This window comes from Sorex fumeus, unplaced genomic scaffold (assembly GCF_029834395.1).
Source record: "Sorex fumeus unplaced genomic scaffold, SorFum_2.1 ptg000091l, whole genome shotgun sequence".
Classification (NCBI taxonomy): domain Eukaryota; kingdom Metazoa; phylum Chordata; class Mammalia; order Eulipotyphla; family Soricidae; genus Sorex; species Sorex fumeus.
The window spans coordinates 224,192-246,475 of NW_026606148.1; the positions used below are offsets into that span (position 1 = coordinate 224,192).

At 58.8% G+C, this 22,284-nt stretch overlaps 1 protein-coding gene across 1 annotated transcript in view; it reads right to left on the bottom strand.

Annotated features, from left to right (window-relative positions):
• Nucleotides 1–480: 480 nt before the first annotated feature.
• The window catches only part of JAM3 (junctional adhesion molecule 3), a 61,306-nt gene continuing 39,502 nt past the window's right edge, over nucleotides 481–22,284 (bottom strand). Inside the window, exons 2-9 of the mRNA XM_056131469.1 lie at nucleotides 6,802–6,867; nucleotides 6,275–6,388; nucleotides 3,380–3,532; nucleotides 3,100–3,302; nucleotides 2,569–2,668; nucleotides 1,476–1,605; nucleotides 1,347–1,401; nucleotides 481–1,127 (exon numbers count right to left, since the gene is read on the bottom strand). Coding sequence (XP_055987444.1) covers nucleotides 1,092–1,127; nucleotides 1,347–1,401; nucleotides 1,476–1,605; nucleotides 2,569–2,668; nucleotides 3,100–3,302; nucleotides 3,380–3,532; nucleotides 6,275–6,388; nucleotides 6,802–6,867 — 857 coding nt within the window. The 3' untranslated portion in view covers nucleotides 481–1,091. The remainder of the gene's footprint in view (nucleotides 1,128–1,346; nucleotides 1,402–1,475; nucleotides 1,606–2,568; nucleotides 2,669–3,099; nucleotides 3,303–3,379; nucleotides 3,533–6,274; nucleotides 6,389–6,801; nucleotides 6,868–22,284) is intronic.

Here is a 22,284-nt window from a genome sequence, read left to right on the forward strand (position 1 = left end):
TTCGGGACAGTCATCCCAACAAAACAAATGAGAAAAAAATATATGAAACCCCCGCCGTCCTGGGGTGCCACCTCAGAACTGTCCTGGGGACCACGTGCATGTGGCGCCTTCAAGCTGGTGGGCTCACGCCAGGCCAGTGCTGAGGAGGCCGGAGCTGAGTGGCCACCACCTGGCGTGTCCATACGCAGACCTAAGCGGGGGCCCTCGAGTCTCAGGCGGCTCCTCCCTCTGGAGACAGGTGTCAACGTGAGTCAGCTGGGATTTGCAAAACGTTCCCGGATGCACACACAGCCTATGTTCTCATGTGAGAAATACAAACACTTGTGAAGAAAAGGAATGTTCCAGCAAGCCTCCTTACCTAGGACTGAAATACTGTTCATCACTGACATTTTCCAATACGTCACTAATAGCCTGGAACACCTACCTGAACTTTTTTTTTCTAAAAAAAATAGGTTATGTTACATTGTATGACAACATATATACAGTTTAAATAGAAAATTTCAGTAATCAAAATACATCTTTAGCAAAAATTTAGAATGTAAAAGGTTATAAAACACCCATTGGAAAAAGCGGGACTTTGTTCAGTACCATTTCAAAGTTAGGCTGAGGTGAAGCTCTTCTCACTCGAACCCCAGGGCAGGCAGGGCCCTCCGGGAGACCCTCCCACCCCCATCCCCCGCCAGCAGGCATGCGCTCCCAGGGTTGGGCTGCCTTTACGACAGCCTCCCGGCTGACCTGGGAGAAGGCACAGCACCTGCCGGCGGAGGGACAGCCATGGCAGAGCCAATTCTCTGTCCCTGAGCGTGGTGGCAGTTGTGGGGTCCAACACTGGATGAACCCCAGCTCCCAAGCGCGAGGCAGCCACACAGCCTGGAACCAGTCCCCAGAGGTCAGGCCGTCTTCCTGGTGGAGACTGTCCCATCTTGAGGAAAATTCTTTACTCGCGTGGCTTGTTAGGGAGTCAGAAAAGAGGCGCAGTCAACTTTGGCCAAACAAAACACTGCTGCATGCGCTGACATCAGCACGTCCAAGGGCACCTGCCGGGCCAGCAGGGCTGCAGAAGAGGTGTCCAGGTGCACTGCTGCCATCTCTCAGATGACGAAGGACGACTTGTGTCGGAAGGCACCCTGCAAGGCCACGCCCGAGAGGAAAGAGTCGGTCAGATCAGGACCCCCATTCCTCCAGGAAGAAGCATCACCCAACAACCCAGCAGAACGGTTCTTCGAAGGCAAAAAGCATGTCTGCCCAGGTGGCACCAGGGCAGGGCAGGGGCAGAAGGCAAGGAGGACCCAGGAGTTTCCCTTATGGTGACCCCACCATTTCGGGATTCCTCCACGCTGTCTTACCTCCTCGTCTGTCCTGATGTAGTTCACCCCGTCCGGCCGCCCTGGGCCCTTGTAACTGGAAGGAGAGAGAGCACCTCAGTGACCGCTGTCACCACTAAAGGCCACCCAAGTCACAGCTGTCAGACTCACCTGTCAGTGCTCTGCTGGCTGTGGATGAAATAGCCGCGCCTGTATGCGCAGCAGATGCCCACAGTTATGAGGGCCAGGACAGCCAGGACCACCAGCACGCCCCCGATGATGCCGCCGATGTTCAGGTCATCTGGAAGAGAGGCCACCGCCGTCAGGACTTTCAGAAGCCCAAGCTCAGGCCTCTGGCCAAGGAAACACAAAACCTCTGGGCCTAGAACACCGAACACTCAGCCCGACCTCACTTGTCCAGGAGGGTCACTGACCTCCGGCAGCCCAGCACCCGGTAACGCGGTTACAAAGACGGCTTCGGAGGCACGTCTGAGGAGGACCCACGGCTCAGCGTTGAGCTTCCACTCACGGGGCCTATTTAAGGCGGTTTCAAGCCCATTTCACACACACGTCGGAGCACGCCCTTTCAGCCCATCTCTGGGGTAGCCCTTGAGCAGCACCCACAGGGTGGGAGGCTCTGAGCCTCCAGTCACTGGGAGAAGCGCGGGAGCTCTCCCGGACCAGTCTGCCCTGCTCCTGACAGGAGACTTTCTGAAGCATCCCCAGCAGCACAGGGCCGGCACGAGCAAGCCCTGCCTTGGGCAGTTTCCCTGACGCAGCTCGAGGCCTTTCCCAGAGGCTGTTCCCACAGACGCTCCCACCCCGCCCTCCCGCCCCAGGCTGCTCCCACTGTGGGGGGACAGCAGGGCCCTGATGGGGCTCGGCAGAGGAAGCCTAGAGAGGCGCGTTGCCGAGACAGGAGCACAGGGCAGGACCGGGGGACCCTCACACCCCGCCCGCCTTCAGGCTCGGTGCAAACCTTCACCCCAAGGGAGGGGCCACACACAACGCTCTGACAGGAGTCCCGAGACCTTCTGCCCCTGGGTCTCAGGACTTCTGCCCCAGTACTGGTCCTGACTGCTTCTTCCCGCAGCTGAGGAAGGGACGTGGCTGAACTCCGAGCTGTGAGGGCTGCGAGGCCTGAAGCCACTTTGCAGCGCGCCCACCCCACCCCCGAACCTGGTGAGGGGCGTGCCCCACCCCACCTGTCTCAGGGACAAGCCTCCCACCCCCGTCGGTCTGAGGGACAGGTCGCTGCACTCACAGACTTCCATGTCCTGCTCGTCGCACCTGGCGGAGCCCGCGTCGTTGGAGGCGATGCAGTAGTACTGGCCCGAGTCGTCCTTGTGCACAGAGCTGAACACCTGCGCCCAAGGGCAGACCATGAGCCCGGGCAGGAGTGAGGGAGGAGGAGCAGGGAAAGGCAGAAGGGAGGAAGGAGGGAGGAGAGAAGAAAAAAGGAGGGAGGGGAGTGAAGAGAAGGGGTGGGAGGAGGGAGAGAGGAGGGAGGAGGGGAGGGCGCAACCCCCCCCAGCGGACGGGAACCCAGCAAGGATCCCTGCTGCGCCCTCTGCGCCCAAGCCCAGGCCCCTCTCAAGGCGGCCTGCTGGTGTTCCTCAGGCTGCACCCACCAGGGCTGAGTCTCTGCACCGCCCATGCTGCAGTCCACACCCCAGCCTCCTGCCCCGCCTGCAGGCCAGGGCCTGTCCCCTGACCCCAACATCCGGCCCGGGATGCAGATCCACAGTTTCTGTCACCCGGAGGACATGGGGTCTTTCCAGCAGACACAACTCACCAGCGTGCCGGTCTCGGGGTTCAGGAGGAAGGAGGAGTTGCGGAAGCGGGGGTTGGCCCGGGAGTCGGTGGGCAGGGGCAGGTTGTTGCGATACCAGCTGTAGTGGGGCCGGGGGTAGCCCTCGCCCTCCTGGCAGTGCAGCGTGGCTGCCTTGCCCACGGGCACGGCCTTGGGGACTCGGCACACAGGGGTGACCGGCTTCACTGCAGGGGAGAGACAGGGCGTTGGCCCGCGCAGCCCAGCCCCGCCCCCAGTTCCCAGGCGGCGGCCCCACCCCCACCTTGCACCAGGAGCTCGATGACCATCTCATCTATCTCCTTGCGGTCGTTGCGCGCCACCACCTCGCAGCGGTACAAGGCCGAGTCCTTGCGCGTCACATTCCAGATCCGGAGCGAGGTTCTCCCCAGCAGCTCCGCACGCCCCGCCAGATCTCCTGCACAGAGACACAGGCCCGGGGCTCCCACACTCTGCGGGCACACGCGGGGGACACCAGACACCCCCAGAGCCCAGGGTGGCCTGCCTGCAGCCCGTGCCACACACAAGAGCGCAGCGACAGCTCGACGGGGCTCCCTGCTCCATGCCCTCTCAGCAGTCCTCCCCCTCACATCTCTTTCAACAAAAACTATTTGCATCACACACACACACACACACACACACACACACAAACACTTTCATCAAGAAGTAAAGACACGCTTAAAAGGAAAGAGTCCGCTGGATGGAGGACACATTTTTGCATTACTTCTCTGACGAAAGGTTAGTGCGCAGATGGACACCAAGGGCAAGGCCCGCCAGCAAGGGTTCCCTCCCCGACCATCCCCCCACACATAAACACACACTCTCTGCTCACCCACACCGCACGCATTACTAAGTGTGAGGGCTGAGCGGGCCCCAGGGCGGGGCAGGACGGGGGCCATGGTGAGCAGGGCAGGGCAGGCAAGGCAAGGGGGTCCGCACAGCCAAGGGATCAGGACCTGCCGCTCAGCAGCTTCCCCACTGGGAGTGGAAGCCCCTGGAGGAGGGACAGTGGCCCTGGGCACGTGGGGAGAAGCATGTCATCAGCCCCCAGGAAGGGGCCGACAGCCAGGACAGAATCCCACGTGCTGGGAGCACGGGCCAGTGAGCATGCTGTGACACAGGGCCCAATCACATCAAGCCTCTCAATAAACACCCTCCCACCTGCACACTGTCCCGTGTCAGCCAAAGCCACGTCCTAGCCACGTCTACAGCTGCACCGACTCAGTGTAAACGCTCATGACCCCAACGTGCACCCACCCGTGTTTCCAAGCAGCAGCGTGCCTGGCCCGAGCGCAGCTGGGCACCCCTTTGTGCGCGGGAGGCTGAGCCCAGCACAGAGCAGGAGCAGCCCCGAGCACGCTAGGTGCAGGTCAGAGTCACTAAGCCACGGGGACAGAGCAGCGTGTCCCAGGAGAGCCCGCCCACCCAGGGAGGGGAACGCAGTGACCACGGCGCCGTCCGTGCCCATGATCCAGCCACCCGCCAGAGAGGTGGTGCAGAGAGCAGGAAGGGGTGCAGGGACACTGCCCGGGCCCAGCCTCCTCCTGGGAGCGTGGGTGCCAGAAACCCTCGGGCAGCAGGGACAAGTGTCATCTAGGCGAATCGTCCCTTTTAAGGTCTGGAGAGGAGGCTGGAGAGACAGCACTGGCCTTGTGTGCTGCTGACCCGGGATCTCTGTGCAGAGGCAGAGGTGACCCAAAGCCAAAGTGTGTGTGTGTGTGTGTGTGTGTGTGTGTGTGTGTGTGTGTGTGTACACACACAAAGGCTTCAAAGTGTAACAAGACATGAAAAATCCTTTTGGAGGCAAGGGAAGCCCAGAAAATAACAAGAGAAAAGGCTCGAAACAACAAAAGTGGCAAAACCAGAAACCAGTGTGGGTCAGTAGCGGGCAGGGACGGCCTTGCCCCCCCCAGAGCCAGAGCCCCTGCTCTGGGGAGGACAATGAACATCTGGACGGGGGGTGGGGGTGGGGTGTGCTGGTGTCAGGGATATCTCCCAAACTGGGAGCGATCCACACACAGACCCCCAAGCCTGGTGCCAGCCTGCGCCACTGCGGGCAAGGAGGCGGGTGGACGCAGGGGGCAGCCCTGGTCTCAGCCCTGGGTGCTGAATGTGCTTCCTGAGCCCCAGAAAGTCCTGCAGGACGAGCACTGGGCTGTTTTCTGAGAACATTCCCCGCCCTTCACATACGAGGGGCGAGGAGTGACAGGAAATCGAAACCATTTCTGCGGCAGAGACCCTCGGCTCCCGGCAGACCTCCCCACTGTGGGGCCCAGACAGGCAGCCCCGTCCTTCTCCGCCAGGGGGCGCCCGTCACGCGTCCTGGACTCTCACATCCCCTCAGCCGCTGTGCTCTACAAGGCAGCCGTCCTCCGCCCCCACCCCCGCCCTCCCCTGCTCTGGCGACAGCTGTTCTTCCTGCGCGATTCTCCTGGGGAGAAGCAGGAGGGATGAAGCCGCTGGAGCCGGACCCCACTGGCCACTGCTTGGAGCCTGGCTGTGGGCAGCGCCCAGGGCAACCAGAGCGCCAGCCCACACCACGGCCCACACCACCACGAGCGACCCCGAAAGGGGAAACGGCCCATGGACTGAAGGCCACGGCCAGCAGCATCCATCTTCCCCCTGACCACACGAGAGCGCCCCGAGCCTTCCCCATCTCAGACCCAGTCGCCACGCGGTCAGGCCCCTCCAAAGCCGGGCCGTGCCTGGGCGCAGCTGCCCGCAGGCCAGTCCCTGGGGGTGGGGCCACCTCCCGTGTGAGCCTACGCTTGGTGGGGGCCATGCGGTCACTCCAGGGATCCTGGAATGGCCTCTCACTGCCCAGCCCAGAGGACCAGCCTGGGCCCCCGGCCCTGCTGACCAGTCCAGGTGGGTCTCTCGTGGCTGTACCTGGCACAGGGCAGGGCTTGGTGAGACCGCGCTGGCCCTCGCTGCTCCGTGGCAGAGGTCAGTGGCCGAGGCCACCCTGCCCTGGGTCCAAGAGCGTGTGGCCCTCAGCCCACAGCAAGCAGCCGGGGGAGGCCCCAAGTCCTGGGGCTCTGGGTGCTGAGGCGGGAGACAGTGCGGGGCGGGCCGCAGCCTCTCAGCGCCCCCGCCCCACCTGGGGCAATCCCGGCAGTGGGCTCTGGCCCCTGGACACAGAGGACCCCCCCAGGCGTACCCTGAATTTTGTTGTCAAAAAACACGTATGTGGTTTGGTCGTCTTGAATTTTCTTCCACTCAATCCTGGGGTCGGTTGTCTGTGAGTCCGTGATGATGCAGGACAGGTCCACACCTAGCAGAGAGGGAAGAGGCGCGGCGAGCTGGGGGCAGCTGGGGACAGCGCTCACTCTCGCACCCAGGCCCGCCAGGGGCCTCTGGTGCCGCCACACCCAGTCTCCCAACGGGGCTCGGCCACCCCCGACCTGCTGCTGCCCAGCCAGGAGCACGGAAGGGCCACCAGCGATGCCCTTCGGCCAGGCGCGCCCGCTGCACCCCAGCGCGAGAGGCCGGGGGACCCGGTGCAGAGGCCAACAGGACATGCGGGAGGCACCCACTAGGCACCTGAGCTTCAGTCTGTGGCATGGGCCGCTTCACAGTGGACCACACGCCCATGGCCACTGCAGCACGCCAGGTCTGGGCAGTGCAGGAACCACGGGGCCCACTCGTCCATCTGTCCCAGTGTCCACCCGTCTCCCCTGGACTTACTTTCAAATTCCTGCACCACCGGGTTCCGGTTGCTGGACTTGAGATTCACAGCCCCGACGAGGCAGCCTGAGGACAGAGGAGAGCGGCGTTGGCCCCGGTGGAGCTCGACACAGCTCAGAGGCCGCGGGGGAGGGCTGTGGCACCCCGGCTGGGCCTGCCCGCCCCCTCCAGCCGCCCCGGAGGAAGCAAGAGGCTGCATCCCGAGGGTCACCGTCCCCCAGTTCCTGTGTGTGGAGAGCGCAGCTGTCCCTGTGGCTCCCCACAGTCCCCTGTGAGGCCCCAGGCACATGTCCTGAGCTGCGTGGCCCTGCCCCCGCTGGCCCCTCTCCGGCCAGGGACAGGTATGTCCCCAACTCGGCTGAAACAGCAAGAAGAGCAGCAGGCTGTTTCCGTGTGCCACGCCACCCCACACAGCGGCAGGGTCCGACGGCCACCCGCACCAAGGTCTGTGGCCGAGGACGCAGGGCGCCCCCGTGGGGCCAGGCGTCAGAAGCCAAACGGGCAGGGCCCCACCCCCAGAGGTCCCTCTCCGCTGGCTGACCCCGGGACTCTGACACACTCGCCTGACCCGCCGCCACAGTGCAGTGCTCCGGCGCAAGACGGCCCGGGAGGGTGAGGCTGCACAGGGCTCCACACCTGACGCCACCTCGGCAGCTCAGGCACACACATGCACATATGCACACACGCGTGTGCACATGCATGTGCTGCCCTCTGCTGTGTGCAGCCCTGACGGGCCTCTTAAGGAGGGCGACGGAGCCGTACCGAGGGCAGAGTCCACCCGGCTCCTTCCCGATGGAGGCTGCTGTGCGCAGGAGATGCTCCGTGACTCCAGAAGCAGACCGTGGCCTGCCGTGGCACTGGCCCCTCTCTGCCACCCACCAGCAGCTGCCGGGGCCTTCCCACACGGCCAGGGCCGAGTCCCCTCTGTCCCCTGAGCAGACACATGACAGAAACCCAGACCACGGGCAGCTTTGCGGCGGAGTCAGATGCCAGCAGGGTGAGCGCCGAGTGGAGGGATAAAGCGGCAGTGCGAGCCCCGGGCAAGGGGGACACCGAGTCTGCAGTGTGGACCTCACCGCTGAGCCCCGCAGTGCTGCCCTGGAACGGAGCGACCCCTCAGACAGTGCTCACAGCTGCCACCCTGGCCAGCCGCTCCCTGATGGCACCTCAGTCTAGTCCATCCTTCGGTCCGTCCACCTCGACGCCAGCCACTGGCCTGCCTCTCAGGGCCACGCAGGCCACGCACGGTCCAGCCAGCCAGAGCTGGCGAGTCCGACACCAGCCCCTCTCGGAAGCTCAGTGCCCAGACACGGAGGCGCTAAGCTGGGCAGCTAACACGGGTGAGCAGAAGCTGTGCCTGGGTCTGACCGGACGTCCGGGTGGAGAGTCTCACAGACCCTGCAGGAAACAGGGTCCAGAAGCCAGTCCTGAGCCTCAGCTGTGCCACTCCGAGTCCCCGCATGGCCAGCACACTTGGAGCTGGGAGAAGGCCAGCCTCTGGGTCCAGTCTCGGTCACACATCTGGGCCGCCACCAGACCCCATGTCTTTTGGGAGGACCTGGCTGTCCCCTGAATCTTACTCGGCTCCTCCTACGGGCCACACTGGTGCCGGCACAGGAGCAAACAGGACACGTCTACACCCGGCACTGAAGGGCAGACATGTGCAGACCAGGCTCCAACTCACTCATCTCTGGGTCATGGCACCGGGCAGGGCCCCGGAGAGTTCCCAGAACACAGCCACAGACACTGCACCTTCTGGGTTGCATTTCCTGGGCCCGAGACCGCCAGGAGAGCACCCGTGCAGCTCCATCTGCCGCCCCTCCCCAGCGGTCCAGGGTTCAGGCGGCTCTAGGGCACGTGCAGCTCTGGTCCAGTCCTACCAAGCTTCTCGCCCCAACATACAGGGCAGACACGCAGGCCCTACAACTAGTGACCGTTACTGTCCAGGGAGCCGGCTGGGAGGTGACAGGCTCTGCGGGAGGGAGGTCCAGATTCAGTCCCCGCACTGCATGACCCCCGAGCCCCGCCACCAGATACACACCCAGTAACCTCTCGCCTGGTTTCCCCGACTGGTGCACTGTGGGGAAGTGAGCACTGGGTCCAGCCAGGAAGCCGACACACCCGCGGCGCACCCAGGCCGTCCTCCTCCCACGCAGGGCTCCTCAGCACCCTGGCCAGAACACGAAGCTCCACCACCCAGGGACACCTCACTCCCCCACACATGACAGCCCTCACCGGCCCTCACGGCCACCAGGTTCTTCACGCTGACAGTCCCCTCGCTTAGCGCTGTCTGAAGGGCACAAGCAGAGATGGCCACTGGAGACTGACCATGGCCGAGCAAGGGCCACCGTCCTTCCAGTGCCCTCAGAGGCAGCCTCAACTGCCCCCAACAATACCAACCTCAGAACACAGACCCCCAAATCCTGGGAACAAGTCTGCCTTCACTCGGGCACTGCCCAGCGCCCCCTTCCAGCTGCCTCGGGGCAATGAGAACCTGGACACAAGGTGGACCAAGCCTGGCGGAGCCGCCCCTCACAGGGCACAGCAGAAACAGGCCACACTCACACCCACACTCACCCGCACATTCACATGCACACGCTTGCACTGACACACGCTCACAAACTCGTGGGCACTCACACACTCTCACATGCATCCATTCATGCACTCACTCCACACTCAAGCACACCTGCACTCACACTCACGCCCTCACATGCAGTCTCCCCTCAGGCGCACTCACGCACTGACAGCCACACTCGTGAGAACTCACAAGCACACTCAGCACACGTGCACTCTCTCACACTCACGCACTCCCACATGCACTCGAACTCACATACCCGCGCACTCACACTCACATGCACAACCACTCCCACACACAGGCACACTCCCGCGCACACACACAGGTACACACACACATACTCATGCACTCCCACACTCCGGTGCACTCATGGACACTACCGCATGCACACACACACGCATCACACGAACACACACTCCCATGCACACTGGTGCTCACGCTAGGCTCACTGCCCAGGCAACAGCAAGCACGCAGCCCTCCCCTGGGGGTGGTGGTGGGGAGCCAGCCCCAGAGGAAGCCAGAGAAGAGGCGGCAGCAGCCGTGGTGCAGAACAAGCCTGGACAGCATTGCGGCTCCGCGTGCCCATGGCTGCTGCTGCCCTAGAGGCCATCTCTACCCCAGGACACTGGACGGAGCAGCCCGACAGTCAGTTTCCTTTCTCGGTGAGTGCCCACAGTCCAAGTGCTCGTGCACGTCCAGAACTCTGTGTTCTCGTGACTAAACTTCCATAAATCCACTGAGCCAAGCCTCACTGTGAAAAGTTTTCCTTCTAAATATTTCTTTCCACTCAGCATGGCAATCTAGGCCATTACAAATTGTCTTTCGACTTTCTGTGACCCTGCTCTTATTCGAACATTAAAGCAAAACATTCTCTAATTTCTAAAACCATGACGATGACTCTCAAACAACTGGGCGTTAGGAACTCACGAGCTACAGGAAAACATGGGGCAAACATTCTTCAGAGTGCGACTACTCACACGACACCGAAATTAAGGCGTTAACTGTTTAAACTTACGTAGAATGCTTTACATAAATTGCTCCAAGTTATTTTAGTGACCAATAAATGCACCCAAAAAGCTAGCTGGGGCCCAAGAGAGTACAGTGGGAGGGCATTTGCCTTGCACCAGACTTCAATCCCCAGCACTACGTACGGTGCCCCAAGCTCCACCAGGAGTGACCCCTGAGCACAGCTGGGTATGGCCCCCCAAAACCGGTGGGTGGTTCCCTGCGTCGGGATGGTTATGTCCAAGGAGCACCTGCCCTGCTTAGGGGCAATACTGCACCAGCCCAGGGCTTCTCCTGGACCGTCTGAGTTCTGAGGTTCTCTGAGAAACAGCAGCAGCCCAGGGAGGGTCAGCCGCCCCGTCCTGGGTCAAGGGTAGTGAAGCGAGAATCATGAGGGGGCGGCCGTCGTTTCTTTTCCAAAGGTGTCGTGCAGTCCCCTGAGATGCTGGCCCTAGCCCCCTGTGGGCTGGGCTGTGTTCCTGTGTCACTGTGTGTGGCCCCGTGTGCCCACATCCTAGTGACATAACCTGAGCACAGGGCTGGTGAGCGGCTCAGCCGGTCCGCCGGGTGCAAGGTCACAAGTCCCACCCACAGCTCAAGCGTGCGGCTCAGCAGAGCACAGCCGGGTATGTGTGAGAGCAACAACAGGCGCACAGCCATGGCAGCACTGCCGTGGGCAACCCCTGTGCACACCTCAGTCAGGTGTCTGCAGGCACCGTGGCTGACAAGGTGTGAGGGCCACGGCCGGGAAGCACAACACTGGGAGCACAGGTGAGCGCCACATGAGACCACGTGTGAGCACCATGCCGACAATCCGGTCATCTCTACATCACATCCACAGCACTGAAGGGGAAGGGTGGAGTCAGGATACAGCGTGTGGCACCCAGGGGGCTGGCATGCCCCTAGAGGCTAGTGACACGCAGGTTTTCGTGCACTTACTGACAACTGTCTGCTCTGGAGAAACGTCACGCCAAGACTCCTGTCCCTTCCAGAATTGGGTGGGTTTTGCTGCCGCCCAGCTGTGGATTCCTTTCCGTATCTGGGGTGTCCACCTCCTGCATTCTCTCCCTCCCATTCTGTGAGGTGCACTTTCCTTCTCTCGACGCATGAGAGCTTGGAGGAGATTGTGCTTCTGGAACCCCCTACAGATCTCTCTCCTTCAGCTGCGTGCGCCTCTGGCACCAGATGCCAGAAATCGCTGCCACGGCGCCTGTCCTGAAGACTGTCCTGTTTTCGTCGGGTGTGTGTGTGGTTTGCGCTCTGATATCTTCAGTCACCTGTGTGTAAGCTCAAGTCTCAGACTTCCCAGGGTGCACCGCGGCCGCACTCCAGCTGCTGAAATGAGGGCAGACACTCCAAGTCGAGCGCCGCGGCGGGCGGGACCCTGGCCTGCGCTCTCCCGGGAGCTTGTGTCTGCTCTGCCCACGGCCCACACGCAGTCTTCATGCCTGTACCATGCAGTGTGGATCCCCGTAGCTTTGAAGTAACACTTGTAAACAGGAAGTATGTATATTCCCAACTTGTTCTTTGTCAGGATAACTCTTGATTCTCCCACATACATTTTAGGATCGTGCAAGGGGAGGGGGAATCTGGACTTTTAACGGAGAATGTTCACAGATGTGATGTTGGTACTATGTGTAATGTTGATACCACATCTTTTCAAAGCCATCAACTCCAGATAACTCATTTCTTCGGCGATATTCTGTCATTTGGGTTACACAAGTCTTTTCACTTCCTTGATTAAAACATTCCTAAGTATTTTACTCTTGGATAGAATTGCAAATGGGGCTGTCTTCTTAATTTCCTTTCTTCAATTGTTCATTGTGAGTGTGTAAAAATGCAACTGACTTCTCTCATTAGCTGGGCTTGATTTTCCTGTTTTGCGAGCCTGTATTCTCTAGCAGACCTTTGTGTTTTGCTGGTAGAACCTTTAGGAGGGGTTTACAGGGAAAACTATCATGCACTCTATGAACAGGCTTCATTTGAATTCTTTCTTCCTTTCCAACGTGGACATTCTTTATTTCTCTGTGCTGCCTAATTACTTTGAGTAGAAATTCTAATATTCTGGTCTCAAAGTGGAGAAAGTTGACATCTTTATCTTGCTCCTGATACTACAGCAAAAGCTTTTAGTCTTTCACCACTGGTTAGGATGTTGGCTATGGGTTTTTCATACATGTCTTTTTTCATATTGAAGTTTTCTCCTACTCTGAGCTGAGGGTTTTATAAAAAAAGTATGTAAGGGTGTTAAATTTTGCCAAATGCTTTTCTTTCTGCATTAATTAGGATGCATATTCAGTTTTGTTCCTTTATCCTATTACTGTGGTGTATTATAGTCATTGATTTTCATATGTTAAACTGTTCCTGCATTCTGGGAACCAAGCCCATTCCTTCGTGGTGTATAATCCTTTTACTATGTTGTGGCATTTGGCTTGCTGGTGTTTTCACATGGTTTCTAGCTCAGTATCAAAGAATACTGGCCCGTGGTTTCCTTACCGTGTCTTTGGTGTTGTCTCCAGGTAATGCGGCTCTTAAATAATCAGAAGCACTACTCAAGCACCTGAGCAGGACCCTATCACCTTCCTAAGGTCGGCGCTGATGGAATTCGTCAGTGAGGCTTCCTGTCTCCGCGCTTCCCTCCGCAGAGGTCTGCCAGCACTGTGCCCCTGTGCTCACTCATAGCTCAGTTCAGATTGCATTTTCTTGCGACCAGTGGTTCTGGGTCACACCTGGCAGTGCTCAGGACTGACATCTGGCTCTGTGCTCTGGGATCAGTCCTGGCAGGCTCACGCCAGGTCAGAATGCACATCAGCCACGTGGAAGGCACGCACCCTACATTCTGTGCTTGCTTTCTGGTGCGTAGGGCCCCTAAGGCTGATCTTCTCTGCAGTATAATGAAAGTCACTTTAATTATGTCAGTGCTGTGCCCACAAATGCTGTTCTTACAGCTCTGACTTGGGGCCCTGGGCCGCCCCTCGGAGGGCTGGACGGGCCGTGAGGCCTGAAGTCCGGTGCTGAACCCCGAGCCCACAGCCATGAGTGCTGCCACGTGCCTGACTCTGCCAGGTGAGCAGAACAGGATGCAGCCATCCCTGGGGCGTCCCTGTGACCCAGACTCTCAGCCTCTCTTCTCGGCGGTCGGACCACGCCCGGCGGTGCTCCAGCTTCTCCCTGCACGGCACTGGGGCAGTGCAGGTACCACGTGCGACCCGGCCCTAAGCCATCTCTGTCCCGTGCTCACCCCAGCGGGTCAGCACCACCTCTAAACCGATAAACAGGGGCTGGAGTGATAGCAAAGAGGGGAGGGCGTCTGCCTTGCACGCGGCCAACCCGGGTTCGATCCCCAGCATCCCATATGGTCCCCTGAGCACCGCCAGGAGTAATTCCTGAGTGCATGAGCCAGGACTAACCCCTGTGCAACGCCGGGTATTGTGACCCAAAAAAGCAAAACAACAAAAAAAGTTAAAAAATAAACTGATAAACAGACGCCACAGAGTGACATCTGCCCCCAATAACCCCCAGACAACCCAGAAAATAACCTCCCCACTGTCTGGCTTTGGATCTGGGGGTTCACTGCAAACCCTGAGTCCCAGCCCAGGCACTCGGGCTGAGTGTGCGCCACGTCCACCCCCACAGTCACTCAGCAAGGCCACCCCCGACCCAGCACCAGCTGCGAACTCAGATGAGAGCAAGTGGGCCAGTGGGTCTCTTTTGAGGCCGCCAAGAAGCCAGTAACCAAGGCCAAGATCGTGTGAGCGCCGGAGTGTGCTCTGCTGCTACGCCGGCCCTCGGCCTGAGTGCATGCCTGCCGGCTGAGCTGCTGCACAGAGCCCTGGCACTCCGTCATCCCCTCATCCCCGCAGCGCAAACCCTCCTCCATTCTCTCTGCCTTCCCCGGGGCCACGTGGCACGTGCCTGCCCCTCATCAGACGATCACATTTGCCGGGGGCACAAGCGGCCTCCGCAGCACCTGTGGAGTCGTGGCAAAGGAGAGGCGGCAAGAGCACTGGCGAGGTGACTGGTGACATGGGCTGGACCTGAGACTCGGGCAGGTGGCAGCAGGCGTCACCACTGTGACACGCGACGCTTCATCACCTGCCTCCCCTAAGCCAGCCAGAGAGCACGGGCTGCTCCCCCCACACAGCACAGACGGGCAGCTCTCCTGCAGGATAACAGTTCTGTCCTTCCTGCATAGCCTCAGGTGGTTTAGGTTTATTGGGTTGCTCCCATCACAGTGCTCCCACTCCTCTGTGTTTATTTGTAACTTCTTTCTTTGTGCTCTGTTGACTTGTGAATATTGTTTTTCTCTTCTCCCTAAGTCCTTTGCATAGTTTATTCAGAACAATATCCTTTTTGTATGGTCACAAGAAGACATGCTTTTCTAATGTGACTCTCAGTGATATTTCCCTCCTGGGCATCTGTTCTCTCACCTAAGCCTCAGCTGCCTTTACTTCCTAGCGCCCCCAAAAGCAGGGTCCTGAGGAGGGACTGGATGGAACCAGGGCAAGTGGTATGCTATGTGCTACCCTGGCATCGAGATGGGCCAGGACAAAGCGCCATAATGCTTAACTACAAGTTAAGAGCTTGGTCACGGACAGGTGCTGTCATATGATCCAAAAAGTAATAACTAGATTTGGACCCTGCTAGGGTTAGGAAAGATTAATCTGGCCTGAGTGCTGTAGTCTGGGTCTGCGGCAAGATGTTCCCAGGAGAGCTGCCCTACAAGTCTCAATGTGATCTCTTACTGTGTCCATACAAAAATAGCGAGTCTTGGTATGTTGATAGTTATTGGACTGAAGAAAGGAGAAAAACACCTTAGGAGGTATTTTGCCCTAGGGCAGTCAGGAAGGGCTTTGGAATACCTATTAGGTGGGCGCTCAAGAAGGACTTTCTTACGTTGATTTTGCTACCGGACTGGGGACTGTGTCAACCCAGACTGCAGGGGAGTTGGAGGCGAGAGAGCTGGAGAGAGCAGAGAGCAGGGCAGCAAGATGGACCCACCCGCGAGAGGCCAGCAAAGGGAGCACGTGCTTGAGAGAACCTGGGCCCTCCATAACATAAGTTTCTTCTATGGGATAAACTTCTGTGAAATAAACTGCCACAGCCTGGCCCTCGTCTCTTCCTTCGTCTGCCCTTGGCCAACAGCCGTCCCGATCCAGGCCACACACAGCAGCTCAAGGGCACCGAACGCGGGCGGTGAGACAGACCCATCCAGAGAGCCCGCGAACACACAACCTTCAGCGTGCACAGTTTTTTACACTCTCCCTGGCCCCGGCCTGCAGCCCAGCCAGCCCGGTGACGGCAGGAATCGGTCCCTGGTGGAGGACACTGGCATTCTCCTTCATCCTTTCACTGCTCTGAAGTCGGGGGTTACCGTCCACTTTCTTTTCAGATTTTACTTATTCTTGTTTCTTTATCTCTTTGTTCGTTGTGTTTTGGGGTCACACCCAGTGATGCTCCAGGGTTACTCCTGGCTCTGTACTCAGGAACTACTCCTGGCAGGACTTATGGGATGCCAGGGATTGAACCCGAACCCACCACATGCAAGACAAAGCCTAACCCACTGTTCTACAGCCCCTATTAATTCTTGTTCTTTGGTCAATCAATCGAGTTAAAAGTTTTTCAATGTTGTTCACCTTTTCCAAGAAACAACTTTTTGGCTTACTGATTTTCCCTATTGTTTTTCTAGAATTATTTTTAATATAATCTCTGTTCTAATCTTACTTCCTTCCTTTTGATAGTCCTGGGTTTAACTTATTCTTATTTTCATAGTTCCTTAAGGTATAATGTTGCTCTTACTTGAGAGGATTATTAAGAGCATTTCAAACCTTAAGAAATCAAGTTTCACAGCAGCTTTTTTTCCCTCCTGTCTTTTGGGCCACACGCAGCGATACTCAGGGCTTATTCCTGGCTCTGAGCTCAAGGATGGCTCCTGGCAGAGTCCAGGGGACCCGATGGGATGCCAAGGACCAAACCCAGCTTAGCCACATGCAAGGCAAGTGCCCTGCCCACTGTACTATCTCCAGGCCCCTAGGGTGCTCTCAGATTCTTCTGCTGCTGTTCTCTCCTCGGAGTGATTTTCTTTTCTTTTTGGAGATTTTTGCTTATTTGTTTGTTTGGCTGAGCTCAGGGCTTACTCCTGGCTCTACACTGAGGGATTACTCCAGGCAGGCCTCAGGAGACATCTGGTGTGACGGGGGTCCAACCCTGACGTGCAAGGCAAGTGCCTCCCTGCAGTCGTGTGGCTCTGGGCCATCACAGTGACTCCCAGTGCCCAACACAGGAGGGCCTAGCAGGACACAGGAGCTGCCCCACTGCGCTGGGCCCACTGTCTGAGCCTGTCGCTCTGCAGAGGCAGGGCCCTGGTGACCTGTTGGTTTTCTGTGTGACCTGTAACAACCTCTTCAACAACGAGGCAGTAAAGCTTCTGCTTTCATCAACTCCCAAAGATAAACCAAACATTTTAGAAGAGGCATTTATTTTCCTGTTATTATTATTATATCTAGGCTGGAGCGATAGCACAGCGGGTAGGGCATCTGCCTTGCACGCAGCCAACATGGCCGACCCGAGTTCGATTCCTCTGCCCCTCTCGGAGAGCCCGGCAACCTACCGAGAGTATCTCGCCCGCACAGCAGAGCCTGGCAAGCTCCCCGTGACGTATTCGATATGCCAGACACAGTAACAACAAAGTCTCCAATGGAGACGTTACTGGGCCCGCTCGAGCAAATCGACGATCAACGGGAGGGCCTTTACTTTTTTACTTTATTATTATATCTGATTTCCTTCTAGGGGCCCAAAGTTTTTCAAATTTAATGGCCTTAGGCCTGAGACCAGGAAGAAGTATAACCCTTGGCAATACCATGCATAGGAAAACCACAATTGAGGGGCTGAAGCGATAGGACAGCGGATGGGGTGTTTGCCTTGCACATGGTCAACCCGGGTTCGATTCCCGGCATCCTATATGGTCCCCTGAGCACTGCCAGGCCTCAGGCAGGAGAAGAAAAAGTGGGATGAAACATAAAAAGGAAGTAAGGAGTTACAAAAAAGAAGAAGAAAAGGAAGGATAGGAAGGAGAAGGAAGGGCAGAAGTCAGAGAAGGACTGAAAGACAGCGACAAAACGCAAACACAGACCTGATGCGGGTGCTCCAGCATCATGGAGCCCGAGATGCCACGTTCCTGTGCGTCAGTCTGGGCTGGGTGGGGGGCCCTCGGGCACCTGCGGGAGCGGGGTCCCTCCCAGAACAGCTGTCCCTGCGCACACAGGGGCATTTCCCCCTGCAGAGGGCTGTGGCGGGTTGGCGTGTTCTGGCGCTGTGGAACGGAGGTGGCGGAGCGCAGGCTCAACACGGGGCCCCGGGGCACCGTCCCGTCCCTGCCGGGTGTCGCCCCAAAACGAAGAGACCGAAAAACCATGCAGCTCAGTGTCAGGTCAAAGCTACACCAGAGGGAAGCCTTGCTCCTTTCCCCACCTTTTTCTCCCCTTTGGCAAACAACACCCAAACGCTGTGGTCTTGGTTTTGCCACCCAAGAGCACCCTGCTTTGGCCCGAGCCAGGACGTGCTCTCTGCCTGGTGCCGCCGAGCCCCCGGCTGACGCGGCCGACGAAGCCGAGGCAGCCGCCTTCCCCCCTTCCCTCTCCTCCCGCCTGCTCGTGCCCTTTAGTTTTCCAGGCACCTCGAGGCATCAACACCCGGCAGGCCTCTTGGTCTGAAAACTTGTTCTGCATTTCCAGCAATCTCAGTGGCTCATGCTGGGGCCTTGTCCTTATCCTGAAAGTCAAGGCCGTGAACGATGTCACAGTTGCAGGGCCAGGAAGGAAGTGAAGGGGGTTCCAGGCCATGCCTGAGATGACTCTGCCCGGGCACAGGCAACAGCACCGTCGTGGACATGGCTGTGGGATTCTGGGACATCCGGTGCCCCAGCCACACCCCTGCACTCAGCGGGCCGTCAGGTATCTGCGGTGTCCTCCAAGGCTCGGCAGGGACATCAGTCTGCGTGAGGCTGAGCACAGCCAGGTGCACACACAGGAAATGCAGCCAGAGCCGACGGAAGCCCACAAGTCCTTCCCACCTTCTGCCCGGCAATCCCCCCCCCATGCTCGAGACACAGTCGGTCCCCAGGCACGGCCAGCTGCAAGCCCCCCGGCGGGGTCATCTCAGCACTCGGTCTGAGGAGATGGGGATGAAGAAGGGAAGGGATGTCCTAACAGACACAGCAGGCTGCCTGAGGAGCAGGCAGGGGGAGGAGAGAGCGAGCACCAGAGGTCAGAGAGCAGCCACAGGGTGCCAGACAGGGGCGTGAGGCACAGGCCAGGAGACGCGAGTCCAGAGCGAGCAGCTGCCCTCAGCTGTCCCAGCTCTGCACCTTCTAACCCATCTCCATCCTCTGACCCCTGCGCCACGTGCCAGGTGTCCTGACGCAGAGAGAGGCCGGCCGCGGAGAGGAGCCCCGAAGCCCCTTCTGAGCCTGCCAAGCGTAGCCAAACCCGGGCCCTGAGAAACCTCAGCACCGGGCACAGAGGCCGCCAGGACAGAGACAGTGGAGGCAGCTCTCCGCTACAGCAGCCAGCGCTGGCCCCTTTGCTGAGGGGCCCGCACAGGCCACAGACGTGTCTCCATCCCAGCACGTCTGGGCGCCAGAGTGACATGCACATTCTTGTCACTGTGCTCGTCCAGGGGACAGAGGCCAGGACACGCAGGGCTGCCGGTGGGAGCACACATCTCCGAGACAGGCTGCAGGGAAGGCCGAGCTGGCAAGCTCAGCTCGGGCTGCCCCACTGTCACCGTGAGCCGGGAGGGGTGCGACTCAGTGACACGGGAACGTGCGCAGGCAGGGGCTGGCCCCACCCTCAGAGGGGTCTCAGGTACCGGGGGAGAGAGGTGAGGGTCCCCTTGGAGCCAGAGGTCTGACACTAAATACGGGCCCAAAGGGAAATCCAGGGCTGTGACCCCAGCCGCGGGCCCGTGGACTGTGTCGCCGTCTCAGCAGCACATTCGGGTCCAGGAGTAGACGCATGAGCCAGCGGGGCTGACTGCCCACTGCTCTGCGGGGCTGCCCGGGGGTCCTCGGGTGCAGGGCGTGGGAAGTGCGTGGCAAGCCGCCTGGTGTGCATGCCCTCCACCCCCCGAGAGTGGCGCTGGCCTTGCCTTTACTGCCTGCCCAGGGCCCTGGTGTCTTCCTGCAGCCACCACTGCAGGGCGGGTCCCCAGCACTTCCCCGGGGGCTTCTCCCTCACACACCTTCTGACTCATGCCCCCAAGGCATGGGGGGGGGGGGCACAGCCCCAGGAGGGAAGGCGCCTCTCTCATTCTGTCCAGGGGAGGGGGATCTAGCCGACTCAGGCCGACTGAAGGCTGCTGCTCCCCTCCTCTCCTCGGGGGTGGGCTGTTTCCAGAGCTTCCAGCAGGAGCTAATGTCGACCAGATCATTCCAACACGAAACTCGTCTAAGACGAAACAGATGTCGGGGGTGATGTCAGCGCCCCCAAACGCTGACCCTGCCGTGGGGGTTACTTTGATGCTCTACTCTCTGGGGAGGTTTTGTTCTAGCTTGCTGGCGGCGAGGCTCAAACCCAGGGCCTCACACATGCAGTTCCTCACTCGGCTGCCAGCTCTACAAGGCACAGTGAGGTCCTGAAACTCTGGGTCTGCCCGTATCCCCTGCTTCCGGGGACTCAGCAGTCAGGCCCATCAACCACCTCTGGCTGGCACCAAATAATCTCATCTTCGGCCACCATCCAGATCACATGCCCTTCTCTCCCGGCAGGGAGCATAACACAACACACGCCAGGACCATGCCACCCGACCATGCGCCGGGCTGTTTCATTCGGAGCACCCTGGAGTGGGTGGGTGAGGACCCTCCCTGTCCCAAGGGACCCAGCCCCTGCAGCCGAAAACCTCCAGAACGCAACGGCTGCCCTGCTCACAGCCGCTCTCCACACTCCCAAGCTGAGCCTCACCCACAGGTGGAACTACCCCTGGACATCTCACACTCACACCACCCATACTCCAAGAGCAGCGCACCACAGCTGGTGGGGTTCAAAGTAAGAGGCAACCAGTCTCAGAGGGAAATGTATTTTTTACAGATATACATATATAAATGGGCTGGAGCAATAGCACAGCGGGTAGGGCGTCTGCCTTGCACGCAGCCAACATGGCCGACCCGAGTTCGATTCCTCCGGCCCTCTCGGAGAGCCCGGCAAGCTACCGAGAGTATTCGATATGCCAAACACAGTAACAACAAAGTCTCCAATGGAGACGTTACTGGGCCCGCTCGAGCAAATCGACGATCAACGGGAGGGCCTTTACCTTTACCTTTACATATATAAATAAAAGCACACAAAGTTCGATCTTTAGAACAACATGCTAATGATCTGTTATAGAAGGGCTAATGGTCCCTGTGTGAAATATAACAATCTTGACACTCTTCCCTCCAAGAGAACTTTTTTGGAGCATTTTCAGCGGCTTTTCATAACAGAAAATACAAAATAAATCATTTCAGTTCTGCCTTGGGGCAGGGCTGGGGTTCAGGATGGAAACATCCGAAATATGGTGGTGGGAAGGTGTATGGTGGTGGGATTGGGGTTCGAATATTAAATGTAATCAAATATTGTGAACTACTTTATAAAATATGATAAAATAAAAACATTGATCAAAAAAAACCTCTGGGTCCAGAGGTGATCCGGCCCAGAAGGGTCTGAAGCTTCAGCAGAGCTGACCAGGACACACACGGGCCTGACAGTCAGCGGCCATTCTGCTGCAGAGAAACACGAAGGCTCTCAGCTCCCATCAGAGGGAACGGCAATTTGGGTTCATAATCAGGACCAGGAACCAAGCAGAACGGAAGCCCTTTTGTTTGTTTCTTGGGCAACACCCAGCTGTGCTCAGGGCTGACTCCAAGCTCTGCACGCAGAGGTCACTCCTGGTGGGTTTGGGGGACCATATGGGATGCCAGGGATCAGACCCAGGGTGACACATGCAAGGCAGGGAGGTGCCCGCTCCACTGTCCTCTGCTCCAGGCCCTGAGAACAGCTCTTCCCGAAGAGGCTCCACCCAGAACTCGAGGTCTGGTGCGGCTGGATGGAGTCCCTGGCACACCATCTACCGAGCTCCTGCCCGAGCCTCTCGGCCCGGAGCAGGCTGCACCCCCTTTGCCGCCACTACCAGCCTGACCAAGGCGAGGTCTGAGGAGACCCAGGCACGGGCACGCCAGGCTGCTTGCAGACGATCCGAGTGAAGAAGATGCCCAGGGAGCTTCTTTCAATGCCTTGGTGCCGAGATCAATGTTCAAGCCATTTGGATCAATGTTCAAGCCCAGTCACCCTCCTGGGCTCACCTGAGTAAAGAATCCCCAGACCCACTGAGGCCAGACCCAGCCAAGACAGTCACACCCCTGACCCTTAATGAAGAAGCAGGGAAAGGCCCAACCAAGTGCCAGGGCCCGAGTAAACGTGGCGTGGATGGTCCCACCCCAGGAGATGCATCAGGCTCTTACTACACACTGAGTCTGCAGGCTGCCCCGGGTGCCAGGGTCCCTGACCATGCGGAGAACAAGAATCAGACGCTGGCTGGCACTCACAGTTCTCTGGCCCTGGCCTGCCTGACGCACCAGCCCGACTCACAGCAGCCCCCGCACGGCAACAGGGCTCAGGGCCACGCAGTGCAGGCGCCGTCACAAGCCCAGGGAGCACTCCCCTGGGCTGCTGCTGCTTGTTCTCCAGGCCAAGTTCAGAGGGAATCGCCACAATTTCATGCGCACGAGCAGCACCATGACGCTCCCCAGGTCCAGGGGCAGGAACGTTTCCCGGCCACTGACCACCAAGGGCACTCCTTGTCTGTCAGCCTCCCCCACCAGCCAGTCAAGGAAGACTCCTCACTCAGCATGAGGCTGATAAAGCATCTGAGGG